Raw genomic sequence first — 27,399 nt, forward strand, 5'->3', positions numbered from 1 at the left:
GTGCGTGCGTGTGTGTGACAAGGGAGGGATTTTTTTTATTTTTCATTTTATGTTTGTGTTTGTTTTTTGGATGTAACTGTCATTGTCTGCTTCGGGTCTTTACAATCTGTCGTAAATTTGTGGTATGCACACTGCCTTGCTTTGAGTTTGAGGGAGCGCCTGGTTTCACCACGATGCCTCACATATAATGTGAAACATTTGCTGGTTTCTTAACTCATTTTGTTCTGATATATATCTCTGGGGTTTTTTTTTTCAGAGTCAGACAGGACAAGTGGAAATCGACCGCCCCTTGTTTCCCTGTCCCCTCACAGGTACATGACCCGGTGGTCAGAAGCATGCCGACGGAACGGTCACTTCTACTCGCCGCCAGACAGTTCTGAAGTTGCATACGCACCTCATGGTAAGTGTTTCAAACTGGGGAGTAGAATTTTTGTGTTAAGTCTGAGTTACAGAGACTGAGAGAGGGATTTCAACACAATACAGTCCACTCCACTTGTAGCGAAGTCGGTTGTAAAGATCTTCGGACATAACGACCTTTTTCAGTGGAACGAGCACCGATGTAACACAAACCCAATAAAATTGAAACGATGGTACCGAATTTACTACATGCGTCGTGACGGCTGTACTGATTCGTATTCTTATCCCCTGCCCATATAGTATATAGTAAAAATATAACTGGTTTAACAATGTTTCTCCCGTGGTCAGGTTTGACCTAGCATTGATGAACCCGATGATGTTTTGTAACGTTACGCACGTTCACACAATAGTACGTGGCATCAGACACTTAGCGAGCAATCTCCCACATGATACTATTGATAACCTTATTGATATCCGCCAAAGCAAACACGATACTGCCTCTCTCTCACTTCGCCTAGCGCCATGAGGGACAACTACAGTGAGGTTGAGTACTAGGATTACCTGTATTTATTTCCCTTGAATTATTCTTCCAAAGGCTGTTGCACACTTCTGGTCCCCCAACGACATGGCTACAATCGTGTCGACTGGAATGGTAATTTAGCAGTGGGGGAATAAGAGAGGGACTATGTTATCCAGGAGAGATGTTACAGAACTGGGACCTATTGCTGGTGTCCGGCAATCATTTCACCTTAAGTAAAATTAGTAATAATAATTATATAGCTCCTCTTAACAATTTGGGGGTAAGTTAAAATAATCATTAAAATATTTTTTGAACTTTCAAATGTTTTCAACTCATTTTCCCCCTGTTTGACTCAGATTTCAGGACAGATTGTCCTAACACATGAGTTCCTCTATAAAAGTATTTAAAAGCTTGCGAGGTGGACGGAGGGGGTAAATCTTTTTTTTTTTTAAATTGACATGGTGATTCACTTTCTCTCTTCATATATAGATTCTCTTGTGTATAGATTGAAAGAGGGTTAATATCATTCATATAATTCATTATTGTATTCAACATGTACCTCCTTTTGAACATGGCTTTGTAGCTTTTTATATATGTGACGCTTCGTGGTGAAATCAGGCGCTCGTCAAAATGATGAAATCCGAGAAAAAGGCATTTGTCCGCCAGTTTTGCTATAATATTTATCAAAATTTTTTTTTTGGCTTAACACCTTTTATGTCCATATAAAAACACATTTCAGCTACTTCTATGCGTGCCTTTATGCTCAGCCCCACTATCATTTATCATGTGCTTGCACACTCAATCGGTATGTACATAATACAAATACAACAATGGACACTGTTAATAACTGTTATGTCAGTTACACTCGAACAGACAGATATATAGCCTATGCACCCTTATTGATACACAAATAACTCATCATAAGGGGCTTGAAAGAAATACAGTTAGAGACCAACTTTTATTCAGCTGCAGCTTGAAGAATTTTAAAACTTAAATTGGTTTTCTGATCAGTTATGTTTTGTTTTGTTTTAATTACAGCAACCTTATGCAGAGTGCGCCGTCGTCTGCAGTTTGGTCGAAAACCACCAAAGGAGAGAGATGTCTTGCCCTCCACAGATAAGAGCAGCACTGAATGAGCCAGACTCCCTGTAGCCAGTTGATCTCAGCACATGTTACTCAGGTTGTTCTCGGAGATATGTGATTGTTGTGGGTCGCGGTATAACTCTTGTCCGAGTGAGAACTGATAGCACAAAGTATTACCCCAGTTCAGTTTGCTGACGGCTTCTAATCTGACATGACACAGTTGTTTTACGATTCCGGCTGTGGGGACATTCAGCTGGAATGTTTTGAAAGGAGAAAAATCGTGCTATGAATGGTTCCAGAAATTTCCCAATGTTGGGTGATTTGTTCAATCCCTCCTGGACTATTCTTTGGTGGCCTTTGCTGCACTTTGCAGATTCGCCTCCAACTTTTGCTTTCAATAAATTAAATAAATTCAGATGAATGCTTTTACTTCTGAAATAAGGGCCACTGGGTTGCAGATAATAGTTAATGAAGGGAGGAAAAGTTATGTGCTCAGTAATTTTTTTAAATCGACAACTATGAGTTGTAAATATATTGTGATATTCTAGGAGACTGATTAAAATTTCGTGTATCGAAAAAGAAGAGATTGCAGTGAAGAGAAAGTACTAATCATGAATGACTAACTTTTTTTTTCTTGACATCAGCAAGAGTTCATAGTCTTATGTGATAATTTGTTCCATAATGCTGCTTCATTTATCCCTATAAATCCACCTCTGTAGACCTTGATGTGTAAACCTCAGGGGTCCAAAAGTATTTTTGTATTTTTCTTGTGGTGCAGCACCTCGGTGTGTGTTTGTGACAACATTGACCCATTGAGTTGAAGGTTCACGAAATACTCTGTTTGATATGTCTCCCATTATCAGTATTCAGTACATTTCGCTCCCTCTCCCACCCTATATAATTTCTTTTCTGACTTGTTCATGTAACGTAAGAAAAAAGGTGTAATTTTGGCGCCTTTTCTGCCATTTTGGAAAAATCAGCATACATCATAGCAGCACTGTGTACATGTATATTCGTTTTTAGTTTTGTATGTTGATGGTTACTTTGATAATTACCTATGATTGCTGTATTTTGATGTCTTTGTAAATTGTATTCCTAGGCAGCATTGATATACTTTGTTCAGAATTGACTATTTCAGTTTTTGCTTTAGCTTAAATCTTGAGGTGAAAAGTTAAATGGTGAAACTTGTAACATACTTTGAGAAAAAGTTACAGGATTATGAGACGTAAGGCAGTTTTGATGCAATTTTTCCAGTTACCTTTAAGGCTCTAGAATAACTGTTCAGCCGAATATAAATGAGTACATTACTGCGATTAGGCAATATAAGTTTTGCTTCATTGCACATTGCTAACCTGCCCTTTCCATCAAATTGCACTCTTTCTGTGGAGACAACTTGCAGCTTGAAAATGTTTCATTGCCGTTGATAAAAACTTGAATTATGTCAAATTTTGAACATGGTATGCTTCTTATTGACTGGTCTTATTCACAATTTTTTGGAACAATTTATATAAAAATGTGTTTGATGTATCAATCTAAATATATGTATATATATATTCATGTATATAAGTAACCGAGTCCGATGAAACAATGTGATTGATGAGACAGTAGTGTCTATTGTGATATTTCCGTATTACGTTTGGAGATTGATGGCTTTTTTCATCCATGCTGCAAATTAAGTTTTAATTTCCACGGATTGTTGTCTTTTTATTTTAGATAATTTTGTGTTGGTTGCGAGTTTAATGATTAATGTTCCTACTTTAATTTTTAAAAATATTCTTTCTTGGACAGAAGTCTATTTCAGTGTCGGTACTGATGCAAGGCAAAACTTTTGTTATCCCAGAAAAGACGTGACGCAGTTTTAAGAAAATGTTATGGTGCTTGAAAATAACTTTTTTGTTTGTTCTGTTAATAAAAAATATCTTTAGAAATGAATATTTTTCTCCAAACTATTGTAAGAAAAACTTTGTAATTATGCATGTATTTTAAAAAAAATTGTTAGCCTTATATGCTGTTTTGCTGCTAATGGCCTTCAGTAGTAGACTGATGATGCTTTGTCGATTGTTTCTTGCTGGTCAGCATGTCGTGCTCACGTTTATGTGTGGATAATGTACTGATTTCACAAATGTTACTTAACTCACTGTTCTCTGACCCATGCGATATTGGTTTTCTTCCACATCGAGTGTCCAAACCTGGGCTAGGTCTATCGGTACATGATTCCCCAGTAGATGGTGGCATCAAAACAACTTTTTAGTCGTGCTGTCTGAACTTTTCTGCTTTTAGCAGGAAGTGTTATAAAAGGCTCCATACATACACTGCTTGGAGGAAAAGGTAAAAATAACTTTGTAAATGTCAAAATTCCAGCTCATGTAAAAAAAAAATTTGTCTTTGGAATAACAAAATCTCGTCATTTGTAACTTTTCTATATTAGGCTTCCTTGGTTTATGGTATGTGTAATTTTTGTATGTGTGTCAAGGGGTTTTTTTAATCTTCATTTTGGACTCTTCGTTTTTGTTTTTACACATACGAGAGGCATACCAAATTTTTTTTTTACCTGACCATGAAGGAATAAAGATAGAAAGCTGAAATTTGATGTGAAAGCCAACAATCATCTTCCTAGAATGCCTGTAAATTTTGGGGAATTTCAGATCACTGGTTTTAACACCAGCAAACTGTACATGAATGGGGGTATGTTGTTCACCAGTTTCAACACAAAAATGGAGAAAATTGAGCGCAGGGCAGTAGTGAAGCATTTGTTCTTGCAAAGCAAGCAACTGCAGGATATTTTTACGGAGATGCATGCCATATATGGAACTGATTGCCCATCCTATGTTTTGATAAAATTTTAGTGTAAAAAAAGTGACGATGAGGTCAAAGAAGCGGTAGAGGGCTGGTTTTCTGTCATAGAGAGGGTCCTCTATTCTCAAGGTCTTTTCAAGGTCCTACATCTGGAAGGTGACTTCATAAAGAAAGACTAAGCTTAGTTATAGTACCAAATTTCAGCTTTCTACCTTTATTCCTTCATGGTCAGGTAAAAAACTTTTGGTATGCCCCTCGTATTTATATCAAAATTGTTTTTTGTATTGAATTCAGATTTCCTAGTATGTTGGAAGTACTGCACGGTAATGGCTTTTTTTTTTTCACCAGAGAGGCAGAAGGGTTTGGTGAGTTAATGAATATGACTTTTTTCATCTGCTTTTTGAAGAGCGGGGTTTTCCAACCTTTCATAGTTTACAGCCTGTTTGTAGCTGTTTACTCTTGAGAACCAACTTCAAAAGAAATGAAAAATAAATATGAAGCCGAGTATGTTGTGACTTTGTGGCCCTCTAGTACTTTTCAGCGCATTTGTGGAGAAAATCAGCTTTTGGAGTATTTAAGGTACAATGTTTTTGAAGTTATTTTGTGAAATGAATAAAAGCTGGTTCTTTTCTATTTTTCTAAGTGCTTCTACCAATTTTTATATTTTCATACAGATACAGATAGTTGCCGTTGTTTTTGTAGCTTGACACAGGATCGAAGTTCTGATTATTCAACTCACTTGAGCCTTTTACGGGGGGGGGGGTGTTTCGGTTACAAGCTGTGGGATGGGCTAGCTAACAGTTGACCCACTTGTTTCGTTTCGTTAAAAATTTGGTGAAGTTATGTGAAATACTATTTTTTAGCGGTTAAGGACTAAGTCAGTCAAGCCCACATTGCGATGGATGATTTTGTTACAAATTGGGTGCAAAAAAAATTGCATAACCCCCAGACATTGCCATTTTAAAATATATTGATAAAACGTAAAAGTATTCGAAAGTATATATAAGATGCAGTTTTCTTTTTCTATGAGAGCATTTCTGTGTTTCTTTTGTTGCATTTTTAAATTATGATATCCTGCACAGTCTTTTTGTGATTAATGATTCAATATACCCTAAAAAATATCAGGCTGTATTGGGCATTGGGTGAAAAATAGCTCAGGCTCAAGTGAGTTAACATGTATGTCTTTATCGTTCTTGGGTCTCTTATAAGGATCACCTGCAATGGAGATCAAGTGTTGGAACAAAAGGAAAAGAAAAAAATGACTTTGAAGACAGTTGTGGTTGATTACTTTAATTTTTTTTTTAAATTGATATAGTTATCATTAATCATCATCTGACAAATGTCCAGTCAAAGCTCACTTTTCAGTTCATGTCATAGGAGGAGAAAAATCTTTGATCAAAATTTTGCTTCTTCTTGTGATGGGGATTATCAGTTTCTTTGAATATATCATCTATGGAGTTAAAAGATAAAGCATAAACAAGTGTTTCTTTTTGGTACAATATGCGATTGATATTATGAAATTCTGCAAATTTTTATTATATATGGAAGAGACATGGTGGTGTGTGTCTGGAGCAGCATTTTCTGGGTACTTTTGATATTGTCACGATTTTTGTATTGTTTTTATAATTTTTATTCCTTCTCAGATTCGGTATTGAATCTTATAATTGTGCTTTTACATAGCTATGGAAGTATATTTTAAAAAGAGAAAAAAGAAAAAAACTTTGCTTAAACTCAAGGTACAAGTATGGAAATTGTTTTTTGTTAAGATATTAAGATGGGTGTCTTAAAAAAACCAGCAAAACTTTCTGTTTATAGGTGTTTGGTTCATCCAAATAATGCTAATTTTAAATACAAGTTGAAGGGAAAATAAAAAACTCTTTGAATACCGTAGAATGGTACTTTCTTTGCTGTAAAATTTTGCTGTGACAGTTGATGTTTATTTAGAAGTTGGGCTATTTCATCAGTCAGGAGAGTTTTTGAGAAGGAAAAGAGCAAGAGCTCACAGTAGCAATATGTAGCCTAGCTGTCGTATTAAGTTATGAAATTGTATCGTGCATTTTAAAATGGTGCTACCAATACAATCTTCCTTTGTGTTCTGCATGAAAAATTAAAACTTGAGTTTATGATGAGACACCTTCAGTGTGCTTTTCCTCAGCAAGCTGTTAAATGTTCTACTAAGCCCAAAAGGTTACATTTTTCAGGGGAGAGTTAAAAAAACACTGCCATTTTTTCAATAGAATTGTCTATTTATCAAATTTATGTATTTTCTTTTGCTTTTTCAACATTTAGAATTCGAATTTTGACAATATGCCATAAAGTTCAGGCTAATGAGCGCACTGTATAATTAGCCGCGCCCACTAATTTGTAAAAAATTTTAAAAATCAACTTTTTTTTGCAAGTAAGCCGCACTGGTTTATAAGCTGTAGCAGATTATGCAACACAGATCAGACCATCAATGATTTATATATAGAGGCACCAGCCATCCATGTCCAGGTGCTGTTTTAGCCAAATGCAACACAGATATAATGTCTCAAAAAGTACCCACCTGTCTTGTTGGTCCGTGTTTCATGGGCATACGCTAAAGTGTGGTGTTGAAAATATGTCAATTTTAAATGTTTTAGGTGTATGCTAAGAATAGGCAAGGGAGTGCGGCTCCTGTGATCGGGACAATCTGTAGTAAATAAGCTGCATCATTGTTTAAGCCAAAGTGTTAAAAGCTGAGAAAAAAAGTCAAGGCTTATAGCCAAACTGTATGGTATTTCTCAAGCTTATCTCCTAGCAGTTTTGCCAATTTTAGCGTTTTCATTTATGTTTCAGGGGTCCTCCATACCTTCAAGCCTCATGCAATAATCTATCTACACCAGATAGACATATTATATACCAATGGAAAGGGAATTGGATGGTCTTTCAGACCTAGCCTATTGATTTCATTCTTATCAAGCTGTCTTGAAGTGTGACCTATTTTTCTTGTTACTAAAAATAAAAACAAAAACAGAAATCACACTTCTCCAACAGTCACAAATGAGGAAAAAAAGTGCATTCAATTCTGCTTATTACGTGTCAAAGATACACCATTCTGTTGGAAAATATAGAAATGTGGGCCATTCTAGTACATCCTACAATTCCCAGTTATACCATTGGAAAGGGAATGGGATGGTCTTTCAGACCTAGGCGATAGATTTCATATTTGTCAAGTTTCCATGAGGTGTGAAAATTTTTTTGTGTTACTAGAAATAGATGCAGAAACAGAAATCGGACTGCCCCAACAATCACAAATAAGAAAAAAAAATGTTTTACAATTTAGAGTTTACAGTAATTTGATGAAAAAGTACATTCAATTCTGCATGCAATGTGTCAAAGACACCTCATTCTGTAGAAAAATAAAGAAATGAGGGATGAGGGCGGTTCATGTGCATTCTACAAATTCTCGGTTATTGCCCTTGAAAATGGAAATTTCAGAGAGAGAATTTTATTATAAAACCATCAATTTCAATACCTGTTTTATATTTTTTTAGTTAATCCTGTCATTTTTATTTGATAAAATTACCTGACAAAATTTTTATTTTAAAAAGTAAATGTATTTATGGGCGAAAAACCTCATCACCAGCCTTCGTATATATTTATACGATATAGTAGGCCTACTGCATGAACTGCTGGGTTCGAGTTAAGCTATGGATATATCACAGAAGAAACTAATTTTTTTTTAAATTAAAAAATATAGGGCTTAGTAGATCTCAACAGCTGGCTGACGATTTGTTTGTTGGTTCATGATTTAATCCATTTTGACATTTTCGTGTTGAAATGTATGATACTATTGGTGGTTCCAGTTTTCTTGTTTGTGAGACATAAGCAAGAGTTGCCCAATCTATTGGCGAAGTTCTGGCTCGTCAGGCAGTACCCGTGTTCAACAGAGCTTGATGTATACTTTCTTAATTTTGATGAACCTTTTAGTACCAATTTTGCAGAGCTGTATGTACAAATTTAATTAATAAAAAATTGCATGAGAACAGGTTCGATTTACTTCAAAATAAATTTTGTTGATTTGAAACATTACTGTCCACCTCTGTTGTTTCTTGTATAAAGGGTGTGAGAAGAGTGAGTGTTGTGATGAGCTGATGTCCCATGAGGACCTTGTAAAGAGAACTCAAAGTTTATTACAAATCTCACCTGATGAGTTCCAGGTGGCCTGATAATAACATAACAAATTTAGTTATGGTTAATGGTGCAGAGCACAGAAACTTGAGATGTCTTTTTTGTGCTAATTTCTTGCTGGCCAATTTTGTATACTCCATACCACATGAGATTAAAAAAAAATCTCTCTTACAATAATTTATGTTCAATTGAAGTGCAGAAGATTTGTGTACAAACTTGTACTCATTTGAAATCTGAGGGTTGTTGAATAACCACATACATCTGCTTTAAGTCAAGAATAAAATGAAACATGATTCTCAACTCTTGTAAACAAAGGAATACAGTAATTAAAAAGAATACCAAGCTCTCAGATTTACCTTCATCTTTATTGTTTTGTGTACGTAGAAGTATAAAAAGGTTTTAAAAATCACAGCCTGATGCAGCAAATATGAAAATAAAACAAAATTTGGCATCACAGAGTTTCATACATACAGAATTTACATGTATGTACTAGTTATGTACATAAATACTGTTTTGGGCGGATACATGGGATCAAACCAATAGAACAGCAGATAAAAAATTTCAAAAAATGACAAAAGGCATTCATGCTAAAGAAGACTAGCACTAAAATGTACAATATGAGCATTGCTTAGAGTTGAGCTGCACCCAACTGCCCCTCGCGTATCATAAGCTTTATGATCTTAGAGAGTGGAAAGCATTCAGTATCAATCTTCATTTCATTAAATAATGTGTAGAACTTGGAAGTTAACCTCTGAAACAGGCAGGCCCGCCGTATTCTCCAGGGATACCACAATTTCTTGCAGAGACCAGAGTCTATGATGCTTGGGTTCATTGTTCCGAGAGAAAGCGAGTTAGTGATAACACTCAGGCAAGACAACACTCTGGCAAAACATGTTATGCAAAAGGTAACTTCAATCCACAGTGAAAACTTGATGCAGACCCGTACACATGTCCTCCATAAAAGATGCATAGCAGTTACAAGACTATTTACTTCTACAAACAAGAATATCTACATATATATCACGAATGTGTTGCTTTCTTCGGTCGCTTGAGGGAAGTCCCTGAACAGATTCGTTCAAAGAAATTTAAAACATAGCTTTTTTGGGGGTTTCAAATCTGTAATTCGTCTTCAAGATCAATCAACGAACATTTTTTTAAGAATAAAAATAAAGAGACATTTTTTCACATTGTGATTTTGACTGATCATATGACACCACATTAGAGACATGGTTCAGTGGAGCCATAATTCAAAGAATTACTACCATATTACTTCACTTCAGTTTCAGTATTCAGACTTCAGCAGAACCCCCCCCCCCCCCCCACTAAAATTTAGAAGCCCCTGCCAAAAGGTTTCTGCATAAACTACCACAATACAAACCAATGGCACAAACATGCCACATAAAATGCTTTCTGAAAAACTAATCATTAGATGACAAACAGGGCAAGGAGCCAAAAGAACAACAATCACAATAACAAAACAAATGACCTCCAATATAAATGAACAGCAGAACTTGAAATGAGGAAACCTAAATGCATATAAAAATTTAGTTCTGATTTGGCACTGACGGGCAGAAGGCGAGCTCATTCAGATACTTCTCTTCGCATGCACAATAAATGAGGTGGGAGTAAGAAAATAAGCATATCACCTTTGCTTTGAGATTCTCTCATTAAACAATTAAGGCTAATTGGACCCACAGCATATAGGCACAGATTCTGTATACTGCATCTTTTCTGTGTAAACTAAAAAATATAATACGACATGTAGAAAAAAACAACCCAACCCCCCCCCCCCCCCCTCCCCAATAATTTAGTTTTCATCAAAATATAGCGGGCACTCACAGCCTTCCGACCGCATGGTATCGATGAAATTAGGGTAATTCAGATAGCTGTTTCTTTGCTCTTTCGCTATAAAACACCAAATGCCGTACACCTTGTAAAAGTTCAGCTTTTCCTTGTTACAACGATGTAAGTTGTTTATATGTCCGATTATTAGGAGCTGGAAAATTGCTGTGGAAAGCAAAGCCCCTCGTGGTCGAAACCCGTCATTGGCCGGTTCAAAAAGTGACCCGTGTGCATTCAAATGCTTGGCGGAAAGATTGATGATTAAATACCATCTTTTCATTGGCGAAGAACTGTAGAGCTTTAGACCGCCTTTCCCATGATATATTTTTGGCCTATGGCGTTTAAATAAAAAGCCTTTAAAACTGCCGTCGAAGTTTTCAAAGATCATTTTTTACTCGAAATATGTAAAATACCAGCTCTAAAAACGTGTCAATAGAAAGATCAGTTCATTTTCTATTAAAATAAAGTAATCGGCTTGGAACTATTTTTCATCAATCCATCCGCGAAACTCGGAAACCATGTGACCCCCTACGCGGGGATCCCTCTGTACATTACAGTAAACAGTCTGGGGGCAGGTGGGGCCCCGGCCGGGTTAACGCGCTGTGTTTTTTATCGAAATAACGACAGATCATCGTGTTTGCAGCAATAAAATACTGATTTGTAATGATCTTAAAGTCTTGAAAAAAATTAAACTCCATATACATGTTATAGTGATTGTACTCACTTCATGTGATGCTTCACATATATGACTGAACATAAAGGACAAGAAAATGAGAAAATAAACGCTAACATAAAGGATAAGAAAATATACGCTTTTATAATATGACTGGCCAGATCACCGAGAGGTCTCAATCTACTGAAGTCAAGGTAACTACTACTTTTCATCCGTACTTTGTCAAGAGCAGTCAGGATGTACATTTTCTACTTCTCCTGAAAAGTCGCATCTACGAAGAACCACGATTTGGTCCACTACGCTTGATGAGAAATAAATATGTGAAAATGGCAAGGAGATTTTGTCACAGTGTATCTGGCAAAAGTGATCTCACTGGCACAAAGTGGCAAGACTCATGCAACATCACAACTACAGGCCAGGATAGAGTCACATTTATAAAGTTTTAAGAACACATATATCTTACTTTATCTTTTCATATCCCTGAAAAACAGCACACTTGACTGTAAACATTTCTAAACGTGAAAGTCCTCTAATCATTCTTTATGTATTGCACTTCATCAACCGCAGAAGTGCATTATAAATAAAATGTATTTACACAAGTGGTGATCACTTTAAAAAAAGAAGTAATGACAATATCTCAGTTTGCTGGTAGCCAATTCCATTTTGACATTCCACGTTTACAGCGTCACATCTACTCATGTAAAGTTGAACCACACTTTAGACAACAGATGTAAATAAACAAAGTATAAGACAATAACTTAGAGAGGCACAAGTAGCAAGAAAGATTCACATAGAAAATACAAACTCATATACGTAAACTGAGTGAATGATGGCCAACAATACATTCTGAAGTTGTTAGAAGCTAGACACAAAATATTGTAAGATTTTCCACAACCCCCCCCCCCCCCCCAAAAAAAAATATATTCATAAATGAAAAACGTGGATAAACTACATGAACATTCTGAAAAGCTGGTAGCAGTTAAGGATTAACAGACAAGGCAGCAGGAAAAGAACAAAGAATGGAGAGATACTGGTGCAGTGAACAAAAACTACTCTTTCCAAATTTCAAAGGGGAAAATATCATAGTGGTCCGAATGGTCTAAATAAATATTCATTGGATTGTGAACAAAAGGCACAAAGTAATGATTTTGATGATCTGAAACACTCCTTAATTAAAAATAATTTCCTACAGCAAGCCCTAGTTCATCAGAATGACTATTTCTTACTTAGGAGGCAGGGAACAGTAGTGCATAGGAAACATATATCGGTTTCTTCAGGTTGTCCAGAGAGATGACCTGTGGAGGGAAACAATGACGACTGTTATTACAGCCAAATGCTAGTAACATTAATCAATCAGTTTTTAATACCAAACACATATTTCTGATCAAAACCTGCTGTCAGATGTTCGATACACCAATCCAGTGTCCATGTGATCAAGTGTAACTACAATGCTGGGGACCCAAAGGACAATATATATCTTTACTTTGAAAAGAATGTTAAAAAGACTCTTACACTTTTATTCAAGAGAGGAATATACAAAAAAAAAAGCCTTTGACATAGTTGATCCATTTTAAAAAAAAATCAATTTGGTCAAAAGCCTGACCCTATGAGAACTATTCAGTTACAAATTATGTGCGTTAAGTAAAGATTTAAAGGACCATATCACATTGACTACCCACTGGCACGATTGGGTCAGGTCCGGTCAGTTTGCTAACCAGATTGAGGAGGCAAAGCGGCTATTGTGGTACAAACCGATCAACCAACTCGTCACCTCAAAAACAAAGGCGATTGTTTTCAGGCGACGAGTCGGGCGATCGACCCGACCAGACCCCATCCCATCCACAATGGACATCCGGTATAAGACTCTGCCATACGCCATTTTGGAAAGTGGGCAGTCTTACACTGAACAGTCAATAGGACACACAGTACTGCAGTTGTACTGCTGAGCCTTGCCACCCCGAAATTACCACAATTTGACTTTTTCAGGTCGACCTTAAAGTTTCAATTCCGGAGTCATAAACCTGACTGATACATTTTCATCACATAACATTTCTCATTCTCTGACCCTCACAAAGAAGTCCACACATAGCTACAGGGAATTCATTTTAAAAAAAATAACTTTATAACACTTACTAAAAACTAACTCTATTAGAACACAAAGACAGAAGTTCAAAAATCCTACCTGACTCTTGCTTGTCTTCTCTCCCAGACCAAACTTGTGGGTGAGCACTCCAGTGGACTCCATGTGATGCTCTCCCTTGTGTAAATACTGCACTGTGATGCTGTACTGGACCTCGCGGTCCGAGCGCATGGAGAAAGTCTGGCGCTCACACTGACGGAAACTCAGGATGGGATCGCCAGGCTTTAACCTCTGTAAGGAAAATCAAGGATAAGAGAACAACGATAATGGACATATGAATTCAGTTGTACACTTTAGTAATATATCACTTGGAAAAGCATTGAATAAGTATCAACACAACCTTACTTTCACTGATTAATTCAACTATAACAATAGTATAGCAATTGTGTCCATATCAAATAAATTTCAGATGAATATTTCACTGCTGAGGAGCCCCAAACCGGTGACCATTAATTGTACTTTGGACCACTAAAAGCAAAAACAACTAATCCATCATAGAAGTAAAATCATCAAGAAAATTTACTTAGATGAGAGTAAAAGCTTAAAATCATATATACCTGCATATAAAACTGATAAGTGTGATTTTCTGAGCTTTGTCGGATTGCCTTGAGTTCAAAATGGAAGCCGTGAAGGGACAGGATCTCTGAGTGATAATGGGGTTCCTGAAAAACACAAGAGATAAACAACAATAAGAAGATCTTTCCAGTTTATTATATGTGAGATACATATTATCCACACAATAAACCCCCCATGGGGCTCTCGTGGCCTAGAGGTTAAGGTGTTGGCTTCTCATTCAAAGGTCCTGGGTTCGAATCCGGGTAGCGAACGAAAAAATTTTCTTCTCTAAAATTGTCTCCTTTCACCTCCTTTCCAGCAATATTCAGTCGTCTGCTTTCGTCTCCTCTTTCTGCCCCCACCCCCTCACCTCCTTTGCCCCCTCCTCTGGACTCCTGACTCTTTCTGCAGCCTTTCTACTGCTACTCCTTGACTCCTTCTTACAGCTGTCTTTCTGCCACACCCCTGATCTTCTGGTAGGAAAGATCTACACCTAGCCTTCTCGGACAAGGCCGAAAAATCTCGGAGGGCCCCTGTGCAAGTTGCGCACGTTAAAGATCCCTTGGTGGTCTAAAATCGATAAGAGTAGGCTTCGGCCGCCACCCGGGCAAAATTCAAAATTTTCTACCAACTAAAAGTATTAAGTGTGTCCCGCGCGCTCATATGACCTTATGCAGTTGCGAGCGCCATAAAACACTAACCAAAAAAAACCACCAAAAAACAAAACCCCCCATCAAACATATTAGAGCTCACAGAGCTCAAGAAAACTAAGGACAGACTGTGTTCTAATGAACTTACACACATTTTGGTTTACTGAACCTGAAAAAGTTTACTCTATGATAATAGGGACAGGCCGCACTTTTTAACTATAACTCTATTGTTAGTGTTTGCTGTTCGCTTCACTTTTTTCCAGCTCTAAATCTATTTTATTGCAAAGTAACTGTGTTTCTCTTTCATCAAAATATACCAAACATGAACTGAATCTGACAAACAGCACTATCAAATTTTGAAAAAAAATTCATCAGCAAGCCCTTGACAAGTGAGCTTTGCAGGAGTGATTCCCCAGTACATTTTTCAAATAAAAAATTAACTCTTGTCCTGTGTCTGTGCTGAGATACGAATCTTATCAGTGTAACCTATTACATCGGAAGCTCTTGTTACGAATGATCTGGGGTTCGAAAGGGAGTAATACAGGTCAATTTCTGAATGTTTTGCTCTCAAATGGTTCTTTATACCTGCACAATGGTATTCAAAACTTTCAAATCAGCTAATTTTTATCAGGTAATATCATTTTATATAAAATCAAGCTCTTTTGAAAGGTTTTGTATAGAAAAATGGAAGTCTTGTTTCCTGGCTATCCTTTTGAGCTCCTCATGTCTAAGTGAGTCAATTTGTTCTAATCTCATTCGACGAACATCTAGAGCTACCAACTTGGCGTGTTTTGAATGAGACGCATGCCTCGGTTACAAACCAATGCATGTAGTTCTAGATATATCTAGAAGTAGGCCACAAACTCAAGCAGACTGACACACACTTGAGCTGCGGGAATATGGGACCCAGTCATCACGTGGGTGATGCTCGGCGCGTGCGGTGAGCCAGGAGCCAGACTGATACGGGACCGGACGGAAGGCGAGGTGTTGAAATACGCTTATCAGAGAACATAAACCCGGCCGCAGGACCAGGGTTAAAATGGTAGAGGCCAGTAAACAAGGAACTGAGAGCTACAATGAATTGTCTTTTTAAAGCAAAACAATCATTCTGTAATGCTTACATCATCCACAATGAATCCTTGTCTGATAGCATTGACATTGAACTGTTTCAGTGACGTCATGTCTCCTCCTTCTTGAAGCTGGGGACAAAAGAAAAATAGATAAGTGTCCAGCAGAAATGCTCTTATTGAGTCTTAATCCACACTCCTCGTTTCCTTGATACAAATCTAGGCCAAAACATGGGCACAGAAATTTTAAGCTATGTATCACCATCCACCACCATACCATACCAAATTTTCATAAATTTAATTGCAACTCCTTGGTTATCAGCCTTGTTCACTCCTGTCAGGATGACTGTTACTAACAAGCTTTGCTTTGCATGGTGATCAATGATTCTCAGCAGTTCGAGTAAAGCGGGTTTTGCAGTATCTTCTTTTCTAAAGAACAGATTCGTATAACTATCACAATACAGGGTGGTTAAATAAGAATTAAAAGATTTTATGACGCATTGCTTCCGTTCTCAAGCATTGTTATGAAATAAGTCAGTGACCATTTAAAAGAGGAGTTATCTAACTTCTGAATATCTGTCATATAAGGTGTTGTTGTCGCATCATTCTTCCTTTGAGGTTTGAAGGAAATACCGTTACACGACAAACCTACCTTGATATGCTCCAAAACTGACTCTTCACATAACTTCACCTTTCAAAAAGGTGGAGCACCGCTCAATTGGCATCTGATAGTTCAAGCTTTTTTAAATGAAAAAGTGACCCAGCGACAGATTGGTCTGAAAGGGGCCCCTATACCTTACTCTCTGTGCTTGGCATGCCAAATCCCATAACCTCATTGTGTGTGACTTTTTCTTGTGGGGATATGTAAAAGATTGCATTTATGTTCCACCGCTACCCAGTAACTTTGAATAACAAAGGCGATCAACTCTGTGGACCATAATATGCTGAAATACGTCTGGGACGAATTCTTTTATAGCATTGATGTTATCCATGCTGCTGGTGGAGGCTACATTGAACACTTGTAAGACGTGAAATAAAAGTTGACTGGGAGTATAATACTTGCAACTAAACTTGAGTTTCTAAATAGCTTTTCCTCATTAAAATATTGCGTAATGAAATTGGTTCATTCTTTTTTTACACACCCTGCACAATGAGCACATAGAAAGAAGGATTTGAAGAAAACAGATTCACTAAAATTACTGACAATATACCCACATTTTCACAGCAATGTGACCAAATGACCAACATAATGTTAAACCCCCTGAAGGGTAAAACACCCTAAGTCCAAGGTCTATATGTGAGGCAGCGTGGTGAAATCAGGCGCTCGTCAAAATAATGAAAATGAAGAAACTGGCATTTTTCTGCCAGTTTGACAATTTGTATCAAATTTTTGTTTTCAGGTTTAACATCAGTTTTGTCCAATTAAGAATACATTTCTGGGGGGATTTTTACTGAAAAGTGTTGATTAAAGGCACAAAGAAGTCAGTTTTCAGTTTTACGGACTATCAAACTATGGAAATAACTAAACTTTGACGGCCATTTTCTCGTTAATTCTACATTTGAAACCAGGTGACCCCACTTTCTTCAATCTTAATTATCTTGACTTCTATTCAAGATAGATGAGCATTTTTTTCACTGATAGCAAGACAATTAAAATAGCTTTAAGATGATACCAATAACTTCACATGCCCAAAAATTGACGAGCCCTGATTCCGTCACGTTGTGACACATACGGCTTTCGAGAAAAATCCCAAAAGGTGTTAATGATTTATAATAAAAGACCTGGATATTCCATCTTAATTCTCACTAAAAACAGTCATGGGTCTAAGATAAAAAGGACTTACAGCTTGATAATGCTGAGAAAGAAGACGAACCATCCAGCTCTGTGGTAAGATGTTCATTATTTGCATGTCCTGAATGTTGGTTGCTGAAAAATAGACAAACACATCACATTCAACCTCATACCCCTGTACTAGTAGGAACAAATCTGTTTTATTTCTCCTTCAGTGAATAAAAGAACAAGAGATCATGAAATGTTAGTAATCTTAGAAAGTTGCTGTGACAACTTTTTCCATTTAAGAACAAACCAGTTTCACTTTAAAAAATATAAACCAATGTACAAAAGTTTTTAAAATGCACAGAAAATTGAGGTAGCCAACCCGGTACCAGTACTAATACTGAGGGTAACTTGCCATTTACAGAAAAAAAAAAAAGAAGTTTCATTCAGATATCTAGATTTTAGATATAATGTTTCACATGATCGTCGTTCGTGGCAAGCTGTCAAAATTTGTCATTGCACCATCGATAGAAGGCAAACCTGGGAATAATGAATAGCTAAAAGTACCTTCACAATACCCAGCGTATACCCTAATTTTCACATCTGAAAGTCGCATGTCACAACCTCGGAACACCACTTCGAATTGTTTTTGATTTGAGTAGTTTTAGCACAAATTTCTTTCATCGCGGCCCTCATCGCGTACCTGTGCCATAGAATCTTTGCACCGATAATTTCTCTAGATCTAGACAATAAATTTTCAAAAAAAGCTTCTTTCTGACAGATCACAAGTCAATATACTTGATCAACGCGCAGATTTTCCAGCTGCAGCAACAATACGAAGATAGACAAACGGAATGAGGGAATGATAGACGGATGAAAGTAGCACAAAAAGTTTGCCAGATTTTGATCAATCTGCAGGTAAAAAATGTACTGCCGACCAACCTGCAATGAATGCATGGGGCATAGCGGAATAATGGCCGATGACAGGAAATGCCCAATCTGGCAGGTGTCTATAACATAAACTATTGCCGAGAGAATTACCGTAAATATCCGTAACTTATAGAAGACGATACGAAGGCGAGTATGGACCTTTTGCTAAGAAATTTCGGTAGTCCTACGCTGTCGTAGATTTTTTTGGAGGGAGTTGATAATGATGGAGGAACAAGTACGGAACTAGCAGAAAGTACGGATTTCCGTAAAAATACGGAAGAGTGGAAGCACTGGATACCTTAGGGTAGATATTTAAACTGTTGAACTTGTTTGACCTTTTCACCTTTGCTAATAAGACGCTTTTTTTCAGATATCACCATGCATTCTGTTTTCTTCTCATTCCAATAAATTTTCAGCCCTTTGACAAATCAGAACCCAAACGTCAAAGGTCTTAATACGAAAACAGTTTGCAGTCACAGTTTGACATTTAAAAGAAAAGACTTTACTAACAAAGAGGTGTCCCAAAGAATATACTCAGAGCTAAACACAGGACCACTTACTATCTAGGTAACAAAAAAATAGTTTCAAAATCTGGTCTCTCTAAGCGAGGAGAATGGGAAAAGGGTATGTGTCCCACAGGGGGAACTAAAATAGGCAGCAAAAGCTAGAAATCCCCCCCCCCCCCCCCCATATTAATGAATTAAATTATCAAACGCTTTTTAAATAGATCTAATCAATGTTTTTCATATTCTCTTATTGTTTCATCCTCGTCAATAATTGTCTGATATAAATAAAAATCACTAACATAACACCCAAAAGGGGACACCAGGAAGAAAAAAAAAAAGCATTCACGACTTACTGTCTATAATGCCATGGAGCCTAACAGTGGAGAACAGTGGGGCATACATCTGGCCATCATCTGTCTCTAAGAAGGAGCAAGTCTTTGGCAAGCTGAAATGAAAATATGTAAGAACAAAACAATGTTGTAGCTGAAATACAAAATCGCAAACAGTCCCAAACATATTTTCTGATTTAACAAAGGTATTCCTTTATACACCATAAGGTTCTTTACAAGTTATATGGTAAAAATATCTTATTTTTCAAGATTATCAAACCAAACTTTGATTCTCTACAAGAAGACGCAACAAGTAGTCTGTGGATACACTTAGGTATGGCATGTGTTCAATGCCCCTTTTAATGCAGTTGAGTTAATTATGTAGCATGTCCATTTGTGTGAGAAGTCAGCTTGCAAATGCCCCAAACCACTTAAGCTCAACAATGCACTGTTGTAGATGTCAAGCAGGGCTATTTGCATGGCAGTCAGGAATGATCCCACTCAAGCTAATGCTGTGCCAGTAGCCCATTTGTGGGCAAAAATTACAAACATGCTTTCCAAATGACAGGAAAAATAAAAATAAATTGCCCCAAGTACCAGTTATTCAATTTCAACACCCCTTACTCTTAGAAGTTACGACCAAGGCGAACAATGAACTTGAGAAAATCAGTAGGAGCAAACCTGTTAAAATAGGCCAGGACGGTGCTGTGTGAGGGCATGAGCTGCATCTGTGGGTTGAGCTGCAGGAAGAGCCAGTAGGACAGGTTGCGGTACACGCTGTACTCGTTGTAGGTGAACAGGCTGGGCCAGACACGGAGACACAGATGTCAAACAGGGAAGTGCTTCGTTTTATTTTATTTATTTTTAAAAATAATTTTAGTAAGAGTTTTATGGCATTTGCAACACAATTAGGTCATATAAGTATTGAAGATTAGAGGTGTTGCAAGCGAGTAACAAACATGATAAAGGAAGAGAGATAAGAACAATAGACGGTTGACAGAAAAAAAAGAGGAAAAGGAGGAAACGACACCAAAGCACCCGCCAATCATCCAAAGAAGTGTGAGGAGATGATAACACAGGGAATAACTTATTCCATACGAGCAGGAAATGTAGCTTTGCCTCAAAGGGAGAGAGGCAGAAAGATAACTTTTTTTTAGCAACATGGTAGCTCCAAAGAGTATTCCAGGCGTAGCAACAAAAAAAAAAGACCCAAAAAAGGAGTAGTTCAAGAATTCGAAACCTAAAACTGATGAAAACGAGTTCTTTATTCGCGTGGTATATCTAGATAAATGCTTTCCCTTTTCAGTCCTAGATGTGGCATCAGTGCAAATGATCAAGTCTGTAGCTTGTACAGTCTCGTTAGCACAAAGTTCGGAGCTGCACCTTCTTCAGATAAATACCTATATGTAGGCAAATGAGTGAATACTTAATAAAGGGAAGTGGTGGTGAGAGGGACTGGGAAGGCAGAGGGGTAGGGGGTGGGGGCAGGTCCTGTACTTCATATATTTCCCCATAAATAATAATGAACCAATGTGCATAGTTCTGGATGTGTGTGTACAAAAATGAGTTGCCTATGTATACGATGCCTGTGAGTGAAAGAAAAGAAGAAATGGGGAAGAGAGAGAAAAGGGTAGGAATGGGGGGGAAACAAAGGAGATGATGACTGTGGAGGAGAACTTGAGAGAGGAGAAAAAAGTTTACAGAAAACGGTTTACCTCTTTCAAATATTCAATGACCAGTAACAACAAATGTCACAATGAATGAAGCAAAACAAATACCTTTGCCACAACATCTCCCAGAAGAATCACCCAAAACCCTATGATAAAGTTTTTGACATTCTGCAAATGAATACTAACCGGCTTGACTTGAGAATTTTCTGTAAAAGTTCACTGCTCATCTCCCTCAGTTGAATATGCATTGAAAGCTGAAAATACAGATAAAGTTTTGAAGAGTTTTGCTCCTGAAATATACAAACTCTCATCTTCACTCAAGACATGAAAAATTATGTATTTCAAATCTATTCAAGTTTTCTGTAACCCACTCACCTCTTATATTTCAACCATCAAAGGAATTTGATCAATTTCCTTGTGTCTTTGAAGCTGGTTACCCTATGAATATCTTTCAAAGGAGGATTAACACAGCTTCTGTTATCTTCTGGGCAAAACATTGTTTGAGTAAAGAAAAGCACACTAGTAAAATAACAGTCACTTAGTATTTAGAAATAGCAAGACGGACACACAGAAATAACAGAGATAAAGAAAAAAAGAACAATCTACCACTGGCATCCAGTAATGCATGCATTTTGTGAAGCAGCCTGGTTAGTACCTAGTATATTTTGAGTAACTGAATACAGAAACTTTCCATTATGAGCCAAATGTCTTTGACAAAATGTATCTTACCTCTGGAATTAGATTGAGTTCCAACCATCGCTCACAAGCTAAAACAACATGCTCCTGGTGATACTGAGGGTGAAAAAGAATAACAAAATATTTCATTACTTTGTAGTAAAAAATGCTAAAAATTTGCAAAGATCAAAATATTTCTACAGGCAGAAGGAAATTATATGAAACATTCTGTGACATCTGAGCAAACATTTAAAATGATTTTTTTTGGGTAAAAAAAAATGTAGAACTTGCTCTTTCGGCCACCTGGCTAAGACAATCACCTTTACAAACGCCTGCTTCCCACTCACTATCTTCGCATTTAAAAAATAATTTGATGACATTTTCCAAGACGTCTACATATTTTCAAACACTTTCAATACTTCTGTGTACTTTATTAATAACAAACTTGATACAACATTAAGAAAGCAACTTGCAACAGTATATTTTTATTAACAGAGCTTAAAGAAGAAAAGATTACCTTTGATGCTGCAAGATGATAAGTACAGACTGTTCTGTAGTTGATGGACTTGAGCATAATTGTTCCGCATCTGTGCAACATTTAAAAACCATAATAGTCAAAATGCAGCAAGAAATTATATCAAAAATAAAAATCCCAAAAGAGAATTCGGAGACAAAAAAAACAAAAGACTCAACAGAGGCATTTTTCGAATCAACCACATCCTCCTCCTCCCACCCCTCTAAATAAAAGTACTCACAAAAAAACAGTACTCAAAACATGTACAGTAGTCTCTGCCTAAACGCATGGTACTCGGGAGGGCTCCTTAGCGTGTGTTTATACAGAGCGTGCGTTTACACGAACCTTAGCAAAGGGGAGGAAGGGACGCAGTCATCTCATTGCCTTGATATTCTAGTGACCTCCCTTTGGGGTGAGGGTCACTTTGGGCCGATAATGTGACTGTTTTGTAAAAGATTCCCCGACTGCGGTAAAGACCGCAAAGGCGTTGAATTTTTTTGTTGTGTGGGGGGGGGGGGGGGGCAGAAAGACAGACTCGATGTAATGAATGCACCATAAAATGTCGGGAACCAATAGCCTAAAAAGAAATTGTTGGTGATAGTCATAGAGACGACGGCCCAGACACGTGGCTTTCCAAGCGACCACCCCCGACCGTAAATTCATGAACGAGCATTCACGTGTGTTGCGCATCCTAGGCTTAGGTCTAGCTAAACATTAGCCAACACGCAGTCACTCAAACACCAGTCAGAAACCTTCTCTCAAAGAGATGCATTTCCAGTGACCAATCAAATAACGTTTCAGTCCCCCAACATATCACCAGATTGGAGCGTGCGTTTAGGGAGAGTGACCGTGCGTTTGTACGTCAAAATTATATAGTAAAAAACCCGTCAGATGACGAAAGCGTGCATTTGAGCGGAGCATGCTTTTGTATGGCGTGCGTTTAGGCGGAGACTACTGTACCAGTTTACTCTCAGGGAAGTATATAGTATGGATATCAAAATCTTCTGCCTTTCACTTGTCTTCTTCATTTTCTGAGCTTTCACAGCTAGGCTTGATCTATTATATGTCACTCAACAAGTTTCAATAGTACAGAATCATGAATTTAGAACAGAATCAAACCTATGAGTGGGGGCTTGACGATTGCTCTGGTATGGTTTGCTCCTTCTTTCCTCTCAAACATGTATCATTCTTATCACTTCTACTTTTCTTTGAGCGTTACTCTCTGGTAACACCTTTAATCTTCAGCACTTATATGACCTACATGTTTTCCAAGTTATATGCTCCCATCATCCCAGCCCCATAAGAAAAAAAAAGAAGAAAAATGAGGGGATGACAGGTTGCTACCTCATAATTACAAAGTTCTATCTGCTCTGTGCCTAGTTTTGAGAAATTTGATGTCAAAATTCTTGAGTTTCACAAGAAAATTACAAAGTTCTATTTGCTCAATACCTAGTTCTGAGAAATTTAATATAAACATTTTTGAGTTTCACAACATGTCAAGCTTTTTCTAAAGCAATTCTTTGAATAGCTCGATAACGACTCTGAATATTCTTACGATCTCGATAGAGCAGACAGAGCATTTGCTTTCTGATCTCATGGACTTAGTAACTCAAAACAGCCAAAAATGTCAGATAGAACTTTGTCGTTCTGAGGTACTGATGTATGCATGAAAAACAAACAAAACAAAAGTGAGAGAGGACTGGAGAGGACTGACCCTTCCATAAGTTGCTTGAACCCGAGGGCAGCGGCAGCCGCCAGGACTCCGGCCACATCACTGAGGTCAACGTCCAGGTCATCGTGGTACAAGTTGCCCAGGGCTATGGCCATGGCTGAGGGAAACAAACACAAGACAAGACAAGAAAACAATACAATAATATCAAGTGAAACAAACAGGGAGACAAGACAAGAAAATAATACAATATTACAGTGGAGTCCACTTACTACGAGTCCGGAAAAAACGAGAAGTCTGTTATAAAGACACTGTTCTAAAACCCCGTTTTTTTCTCCTCTTTATCTTTGTAAATAAAATACTGCTATAGCGCTATCAGACAAACATGCGAGTCGGTTATAGCGGAATATTGCTGCTGCTGTGCACAGTGCATAGGCCAATTATACATAATGCAAAACCTTGCCAGTTGAGAAACTTGTTGGCGATCTAGCGAAACAAAGAATAGGAGAGCCCGTGTGTGTCAACAATGAAGGCCGGAGCGACTGAGTAGGGAGGGTGTGGCAAGCGCAGACAAGCAGAACGCATCGCGTGATAAGCCAGCGTAAGCCTTGTTTAGATTATCGAGGCCTACCATGCCTCTCACTTCTCCGATGCGGGGAAGGAGAGGTCACAGCAATGTGATGGATGGAGCGAATGTGTGACATGCGCGAGCAGACGGAATGCACCACAGGGTGGGGTGGGGTGGGGGGAAACACGGCAAACGAGTTAGCCCAGAGCCCTTTCTTTCTGATCGCCAAAGCCGATCTGCCAGTCCACATCGCTAGATCTAGCGCTAGAGAAATAAAGCTGATTCGAATTTTCATCAAGTAAGACCTAGAGGTCATGTTGAAACAAAATCATCATCAGGGGAGATAGCAAAAGGAAATAAACAGAACACCAAACTCATAGATTAGGCCTACTTTACAGTTTCCTTGAATTTATTACTGGATCCCTTATAGCGAGAATCCTTCTATAACGGACATTTTGCTCCGGTCCCCACCCTCTCGTTTTAACAGGATTCCACTGTATTATGTAAAACTGACAGAAGACAAGACAAGAAAATAATACAATATTATCAAGTGAAACAAAGAGAAGATGAAACAAACAAAAGAATAATGCATTATTATAGGAAACAAAAATAAGACCTGTGTCACGATGTGGCAGAATCAGGTGCTTGTCAATTTTCTGGCATATGCAGATATTGGTATCATCTTTACGCTGATGAAAAAATACCCACTTAGCTTTAATAGAAGACAAAATAATTGCGATGTAAGGAGGCCTGGTGTCAGAGGTAAAATTAGTTTTAAAAAATGGCCATCAAAGTTTGGTGACTTGCAAAGCTTGAGTTTCCTTGGAAACTGCAAGTTAAATTTTTTGTGCCCTTGATCAACGTTTTTGAGTAAAATCAAAACAGAAATTTGTTGTTTTTTTTTAAATAAAAAGAGTTGACCCCCCCAAAAAGACAATTTGAAAACAATTACCAGACAGTCAGAAAAAAGTCGGTTTCTTTTTAGTTCAAAATTTTGACGAGCACTAGATTTCATCACAGTGCCTCACATATGTTGAGAGAAAAATTTTACTTGGGGACACAAACAAAATATGACATGAAACGGAAAAACATTGCCATCCTCAGGAGAAATTCTTTTCTAAGTTGCTGACAGTGACAATTGCAGATAGCACAACAGCAAAATTACAAGGCAGCACTCTCTCTCTCTCTCTCTCTCTCCCTCCCTCCCTTTCAAATAGTAACACTTCTACATCCACATGAACACATCCATAAAAAAAACAATAAAAAAAAAAAAGATAAAAAGACATAGCATTCTAGGGTGTTTCAAACAATGTTTACATTTCCTTTGTTCATCTCACTATGCACTTTGCCAATGAAGAGAGACGGTGCTTGGCAAAAACAATGAAAAGAAAAACTTGATTGCTATCTAAAGTAGCAAAACCTACATCAAACATTGCCCTGATTTCATTTTCTTGGAATCCAATGATAGAACAAGCTACTGAACATAACATGAAAACATAATATATCAAGCAGTCCTTTAGAATGTCTCTTAACAACCTAATTATCACACAGTGCATTACTGAATTGCTCTAGACAGTTCCTCTTTTCAAAAACAGTGAGAATGGTGCCATTCTGAAACTATTCCATTAAGAACATTACTAATCATATTCTTCTTAATGACTAAATTTTAAGAAATGTTGATTGAGTCTCTTTGAAAACTAATTCCATCTTCCACACTCCCTCTCATTATATTGGTAAAAGAAAAGATAGCCCTCAACAATTTTCTTTAACTAAGTATAGTTTTAGTGAGCATTTTTTCAGCACTTGCAACACAAATAGGTTATATAAGTGCTGAAGGACAACAGATGTTTGTAGAGAAAGAAGGAGCAAAATACACCTACCACCCACGTTATATCTTTACAAAAATTTCGGTAACATTATGCATGGGAAAAAGACAGTCTCAGAGGAGCAGTTTGTAGACTTGATAATAGCAGTCAAATGTAAAGTACTTCAACAGCACAGCCAAAAACAACAGCCCTACATAACTTATAATAAAATAAATAAAGATTTATTAAAAACCGCTTAGAAAAAAAAAACATCTTTGAGAAATCAGATGATCACACATATTTGGACATACAGCCGAACCTGTCCCTGACGCCACCCAGTGTTGAGGAGAAAAGTGTTCATCTCAGACAGACAGAAGATCCTCTTAGACAGTGTCATTATAATACAAAGAAAATGCAAGAAGGAGAGGAAGAGGGGGAGGGGGGGTGAGAGTGGCCATTCGGATTAGTGGTTGTTACAGCAGGTTCCACTGTAAATTACAGACATACCCTATGTATACACAACAAAGTTTTTTCTTACAAATGACAATAAAATTTCAGTTAGTTTTTGTAGAGGTTTTACGGCGCTCGCAACTGCATAAGGTCATATGAGCGCCAGAAGATTAGAGGCATTACAAGAGAGTAACAAACATAAAAAAGAAGAAGGAGAGATAAGGATGACAGATGTTTCATAGGAAAGAAGAAGCAAACCACACCAGAGCACCCGCCAACCATAAAATTTCAGACAAGCTTTTCAACAGCGAGGGGTTGGACTTAGTATGTATGAGCAAAATGTGGAGCATCCACATGGCACAGTACCTCTCTGAGAGACGAGTGGGTCGTCAAAGTGTAGATGTATCACAGACAGACTCCCGACTCTCTTCTCCGAAATGTGGGCTGGGTGGTCCAGGCCCTTGGACTGGGTCTCCTCTGCCTCACTGGCCTCCACCACTAGCAGTTTGTGGTTGGTGTTCTGGTACTCGTTACTAGGACACGAACAAATAATGGGACTTCCATTACAATGACTATAATCAGTCTGATAAAACTTGTACAATAAGATGAATTTAGTTAGTTTAGTAAGAGTTTTACGGCGCCCACAACGACAGAGAAAGAGGGGAGAGGGG

The 27,399-nt window shown here is 37.6% G+C and overlaps 2 protein-coding genes across 2 annotated transcripts in view; one reads left to right on the forward strand and one right to left on the reverse strand.

Moving 5' to 3' along the window:
* LOC101861087 (nucleolar protein 16) overlaps positions 1-2,060 on the forward strand; it is a 43,405-nt gene extending 41,345 nt beyond the window's left edge. Inside the window, exons 6-7 of the mRNA XM_005089567.3 lie at positions 257-400; positions 1,916-2,060. Coding sequence (XP_005089624.1) covers positions 257-400; positions 1,916-2,013 — 242 coding nt within the window. The 3' untranslated portion in view covers positions 2,014-2,060. The remainder of the gene's footprint in view (positions 1-256; positions 401-1,915) is intronic.
* Positions 2,061-12,344: 10,284 nt separating this feature from the next.
* Positions 12,345-27,399, reverse strand: part of LOC101861330 (BTB/POZ domain-containing protein 16) — a 31,839-nt gene continuing 16,784 nt past the window's right edge. Inside the window, exons 8-19 of the mRNA XM_005089568.3 lie at positions 27,095-27,261; positions 23,951-24,065; positions 22,240-22,309; positions 21,777-21,839; positions 21,234-21,301; positions 20,059-20,178; positions 19,402-19,493; positions 17,680-17,762; positions 15,890-15,967; positions 14,121-14,225; positions 13,606-13,794; positions 12,345-12,718 (exon numbers count right to left, since the gene is read on the reverse strand). Of these exons, the coding sequence (XP_005089625.1) occupies positions 12,650-12,718; positions 13,606-13,794; positions 14,121-14,225; positions 15,890-15,967; positions 17,680-17,762; positions 19,402-19,493; positions 20,059-20,178; positions 21,234-21,301; positions 21,777-21,839; positions 22,240-22,309; positions 23,951-24,065; positions 27,095-27,261 (1,219 nt within the window). The 3' untranslated portion in view covers positions 12,345-12,649. The remainder of the gene's footprint in view (positions 12,719-13,605; positions 13,795-14,120; positions 14,226-15,889; positions 15,968-17,679; positions 17,763-19,401; positions 19,494-20,058; positions 20,179-21,233; positions 21,302-21,776; positions 21,840-22,239; positions 22,310-23,950; positions 24,066-27,094; positions 27,262-27,399) is intronic.

This window comes from Aplysia californica, unplaced genomic scaffold, assembly GCF_000002075.1.
Source record: "Aplysia californica isolate F4 #8 unplaced genomic scaffold, AplCal3.0 scaffold00007, whole genome shotgun sequence".
In the NCBI taxonomy this organism is placed as follows: domain Eukaryota; kingdom Metazoa; phylum Mollusca; class Gastropoda; order Aplysiida; family Aplysiidae; genus Aplysia; species Aplysia californica.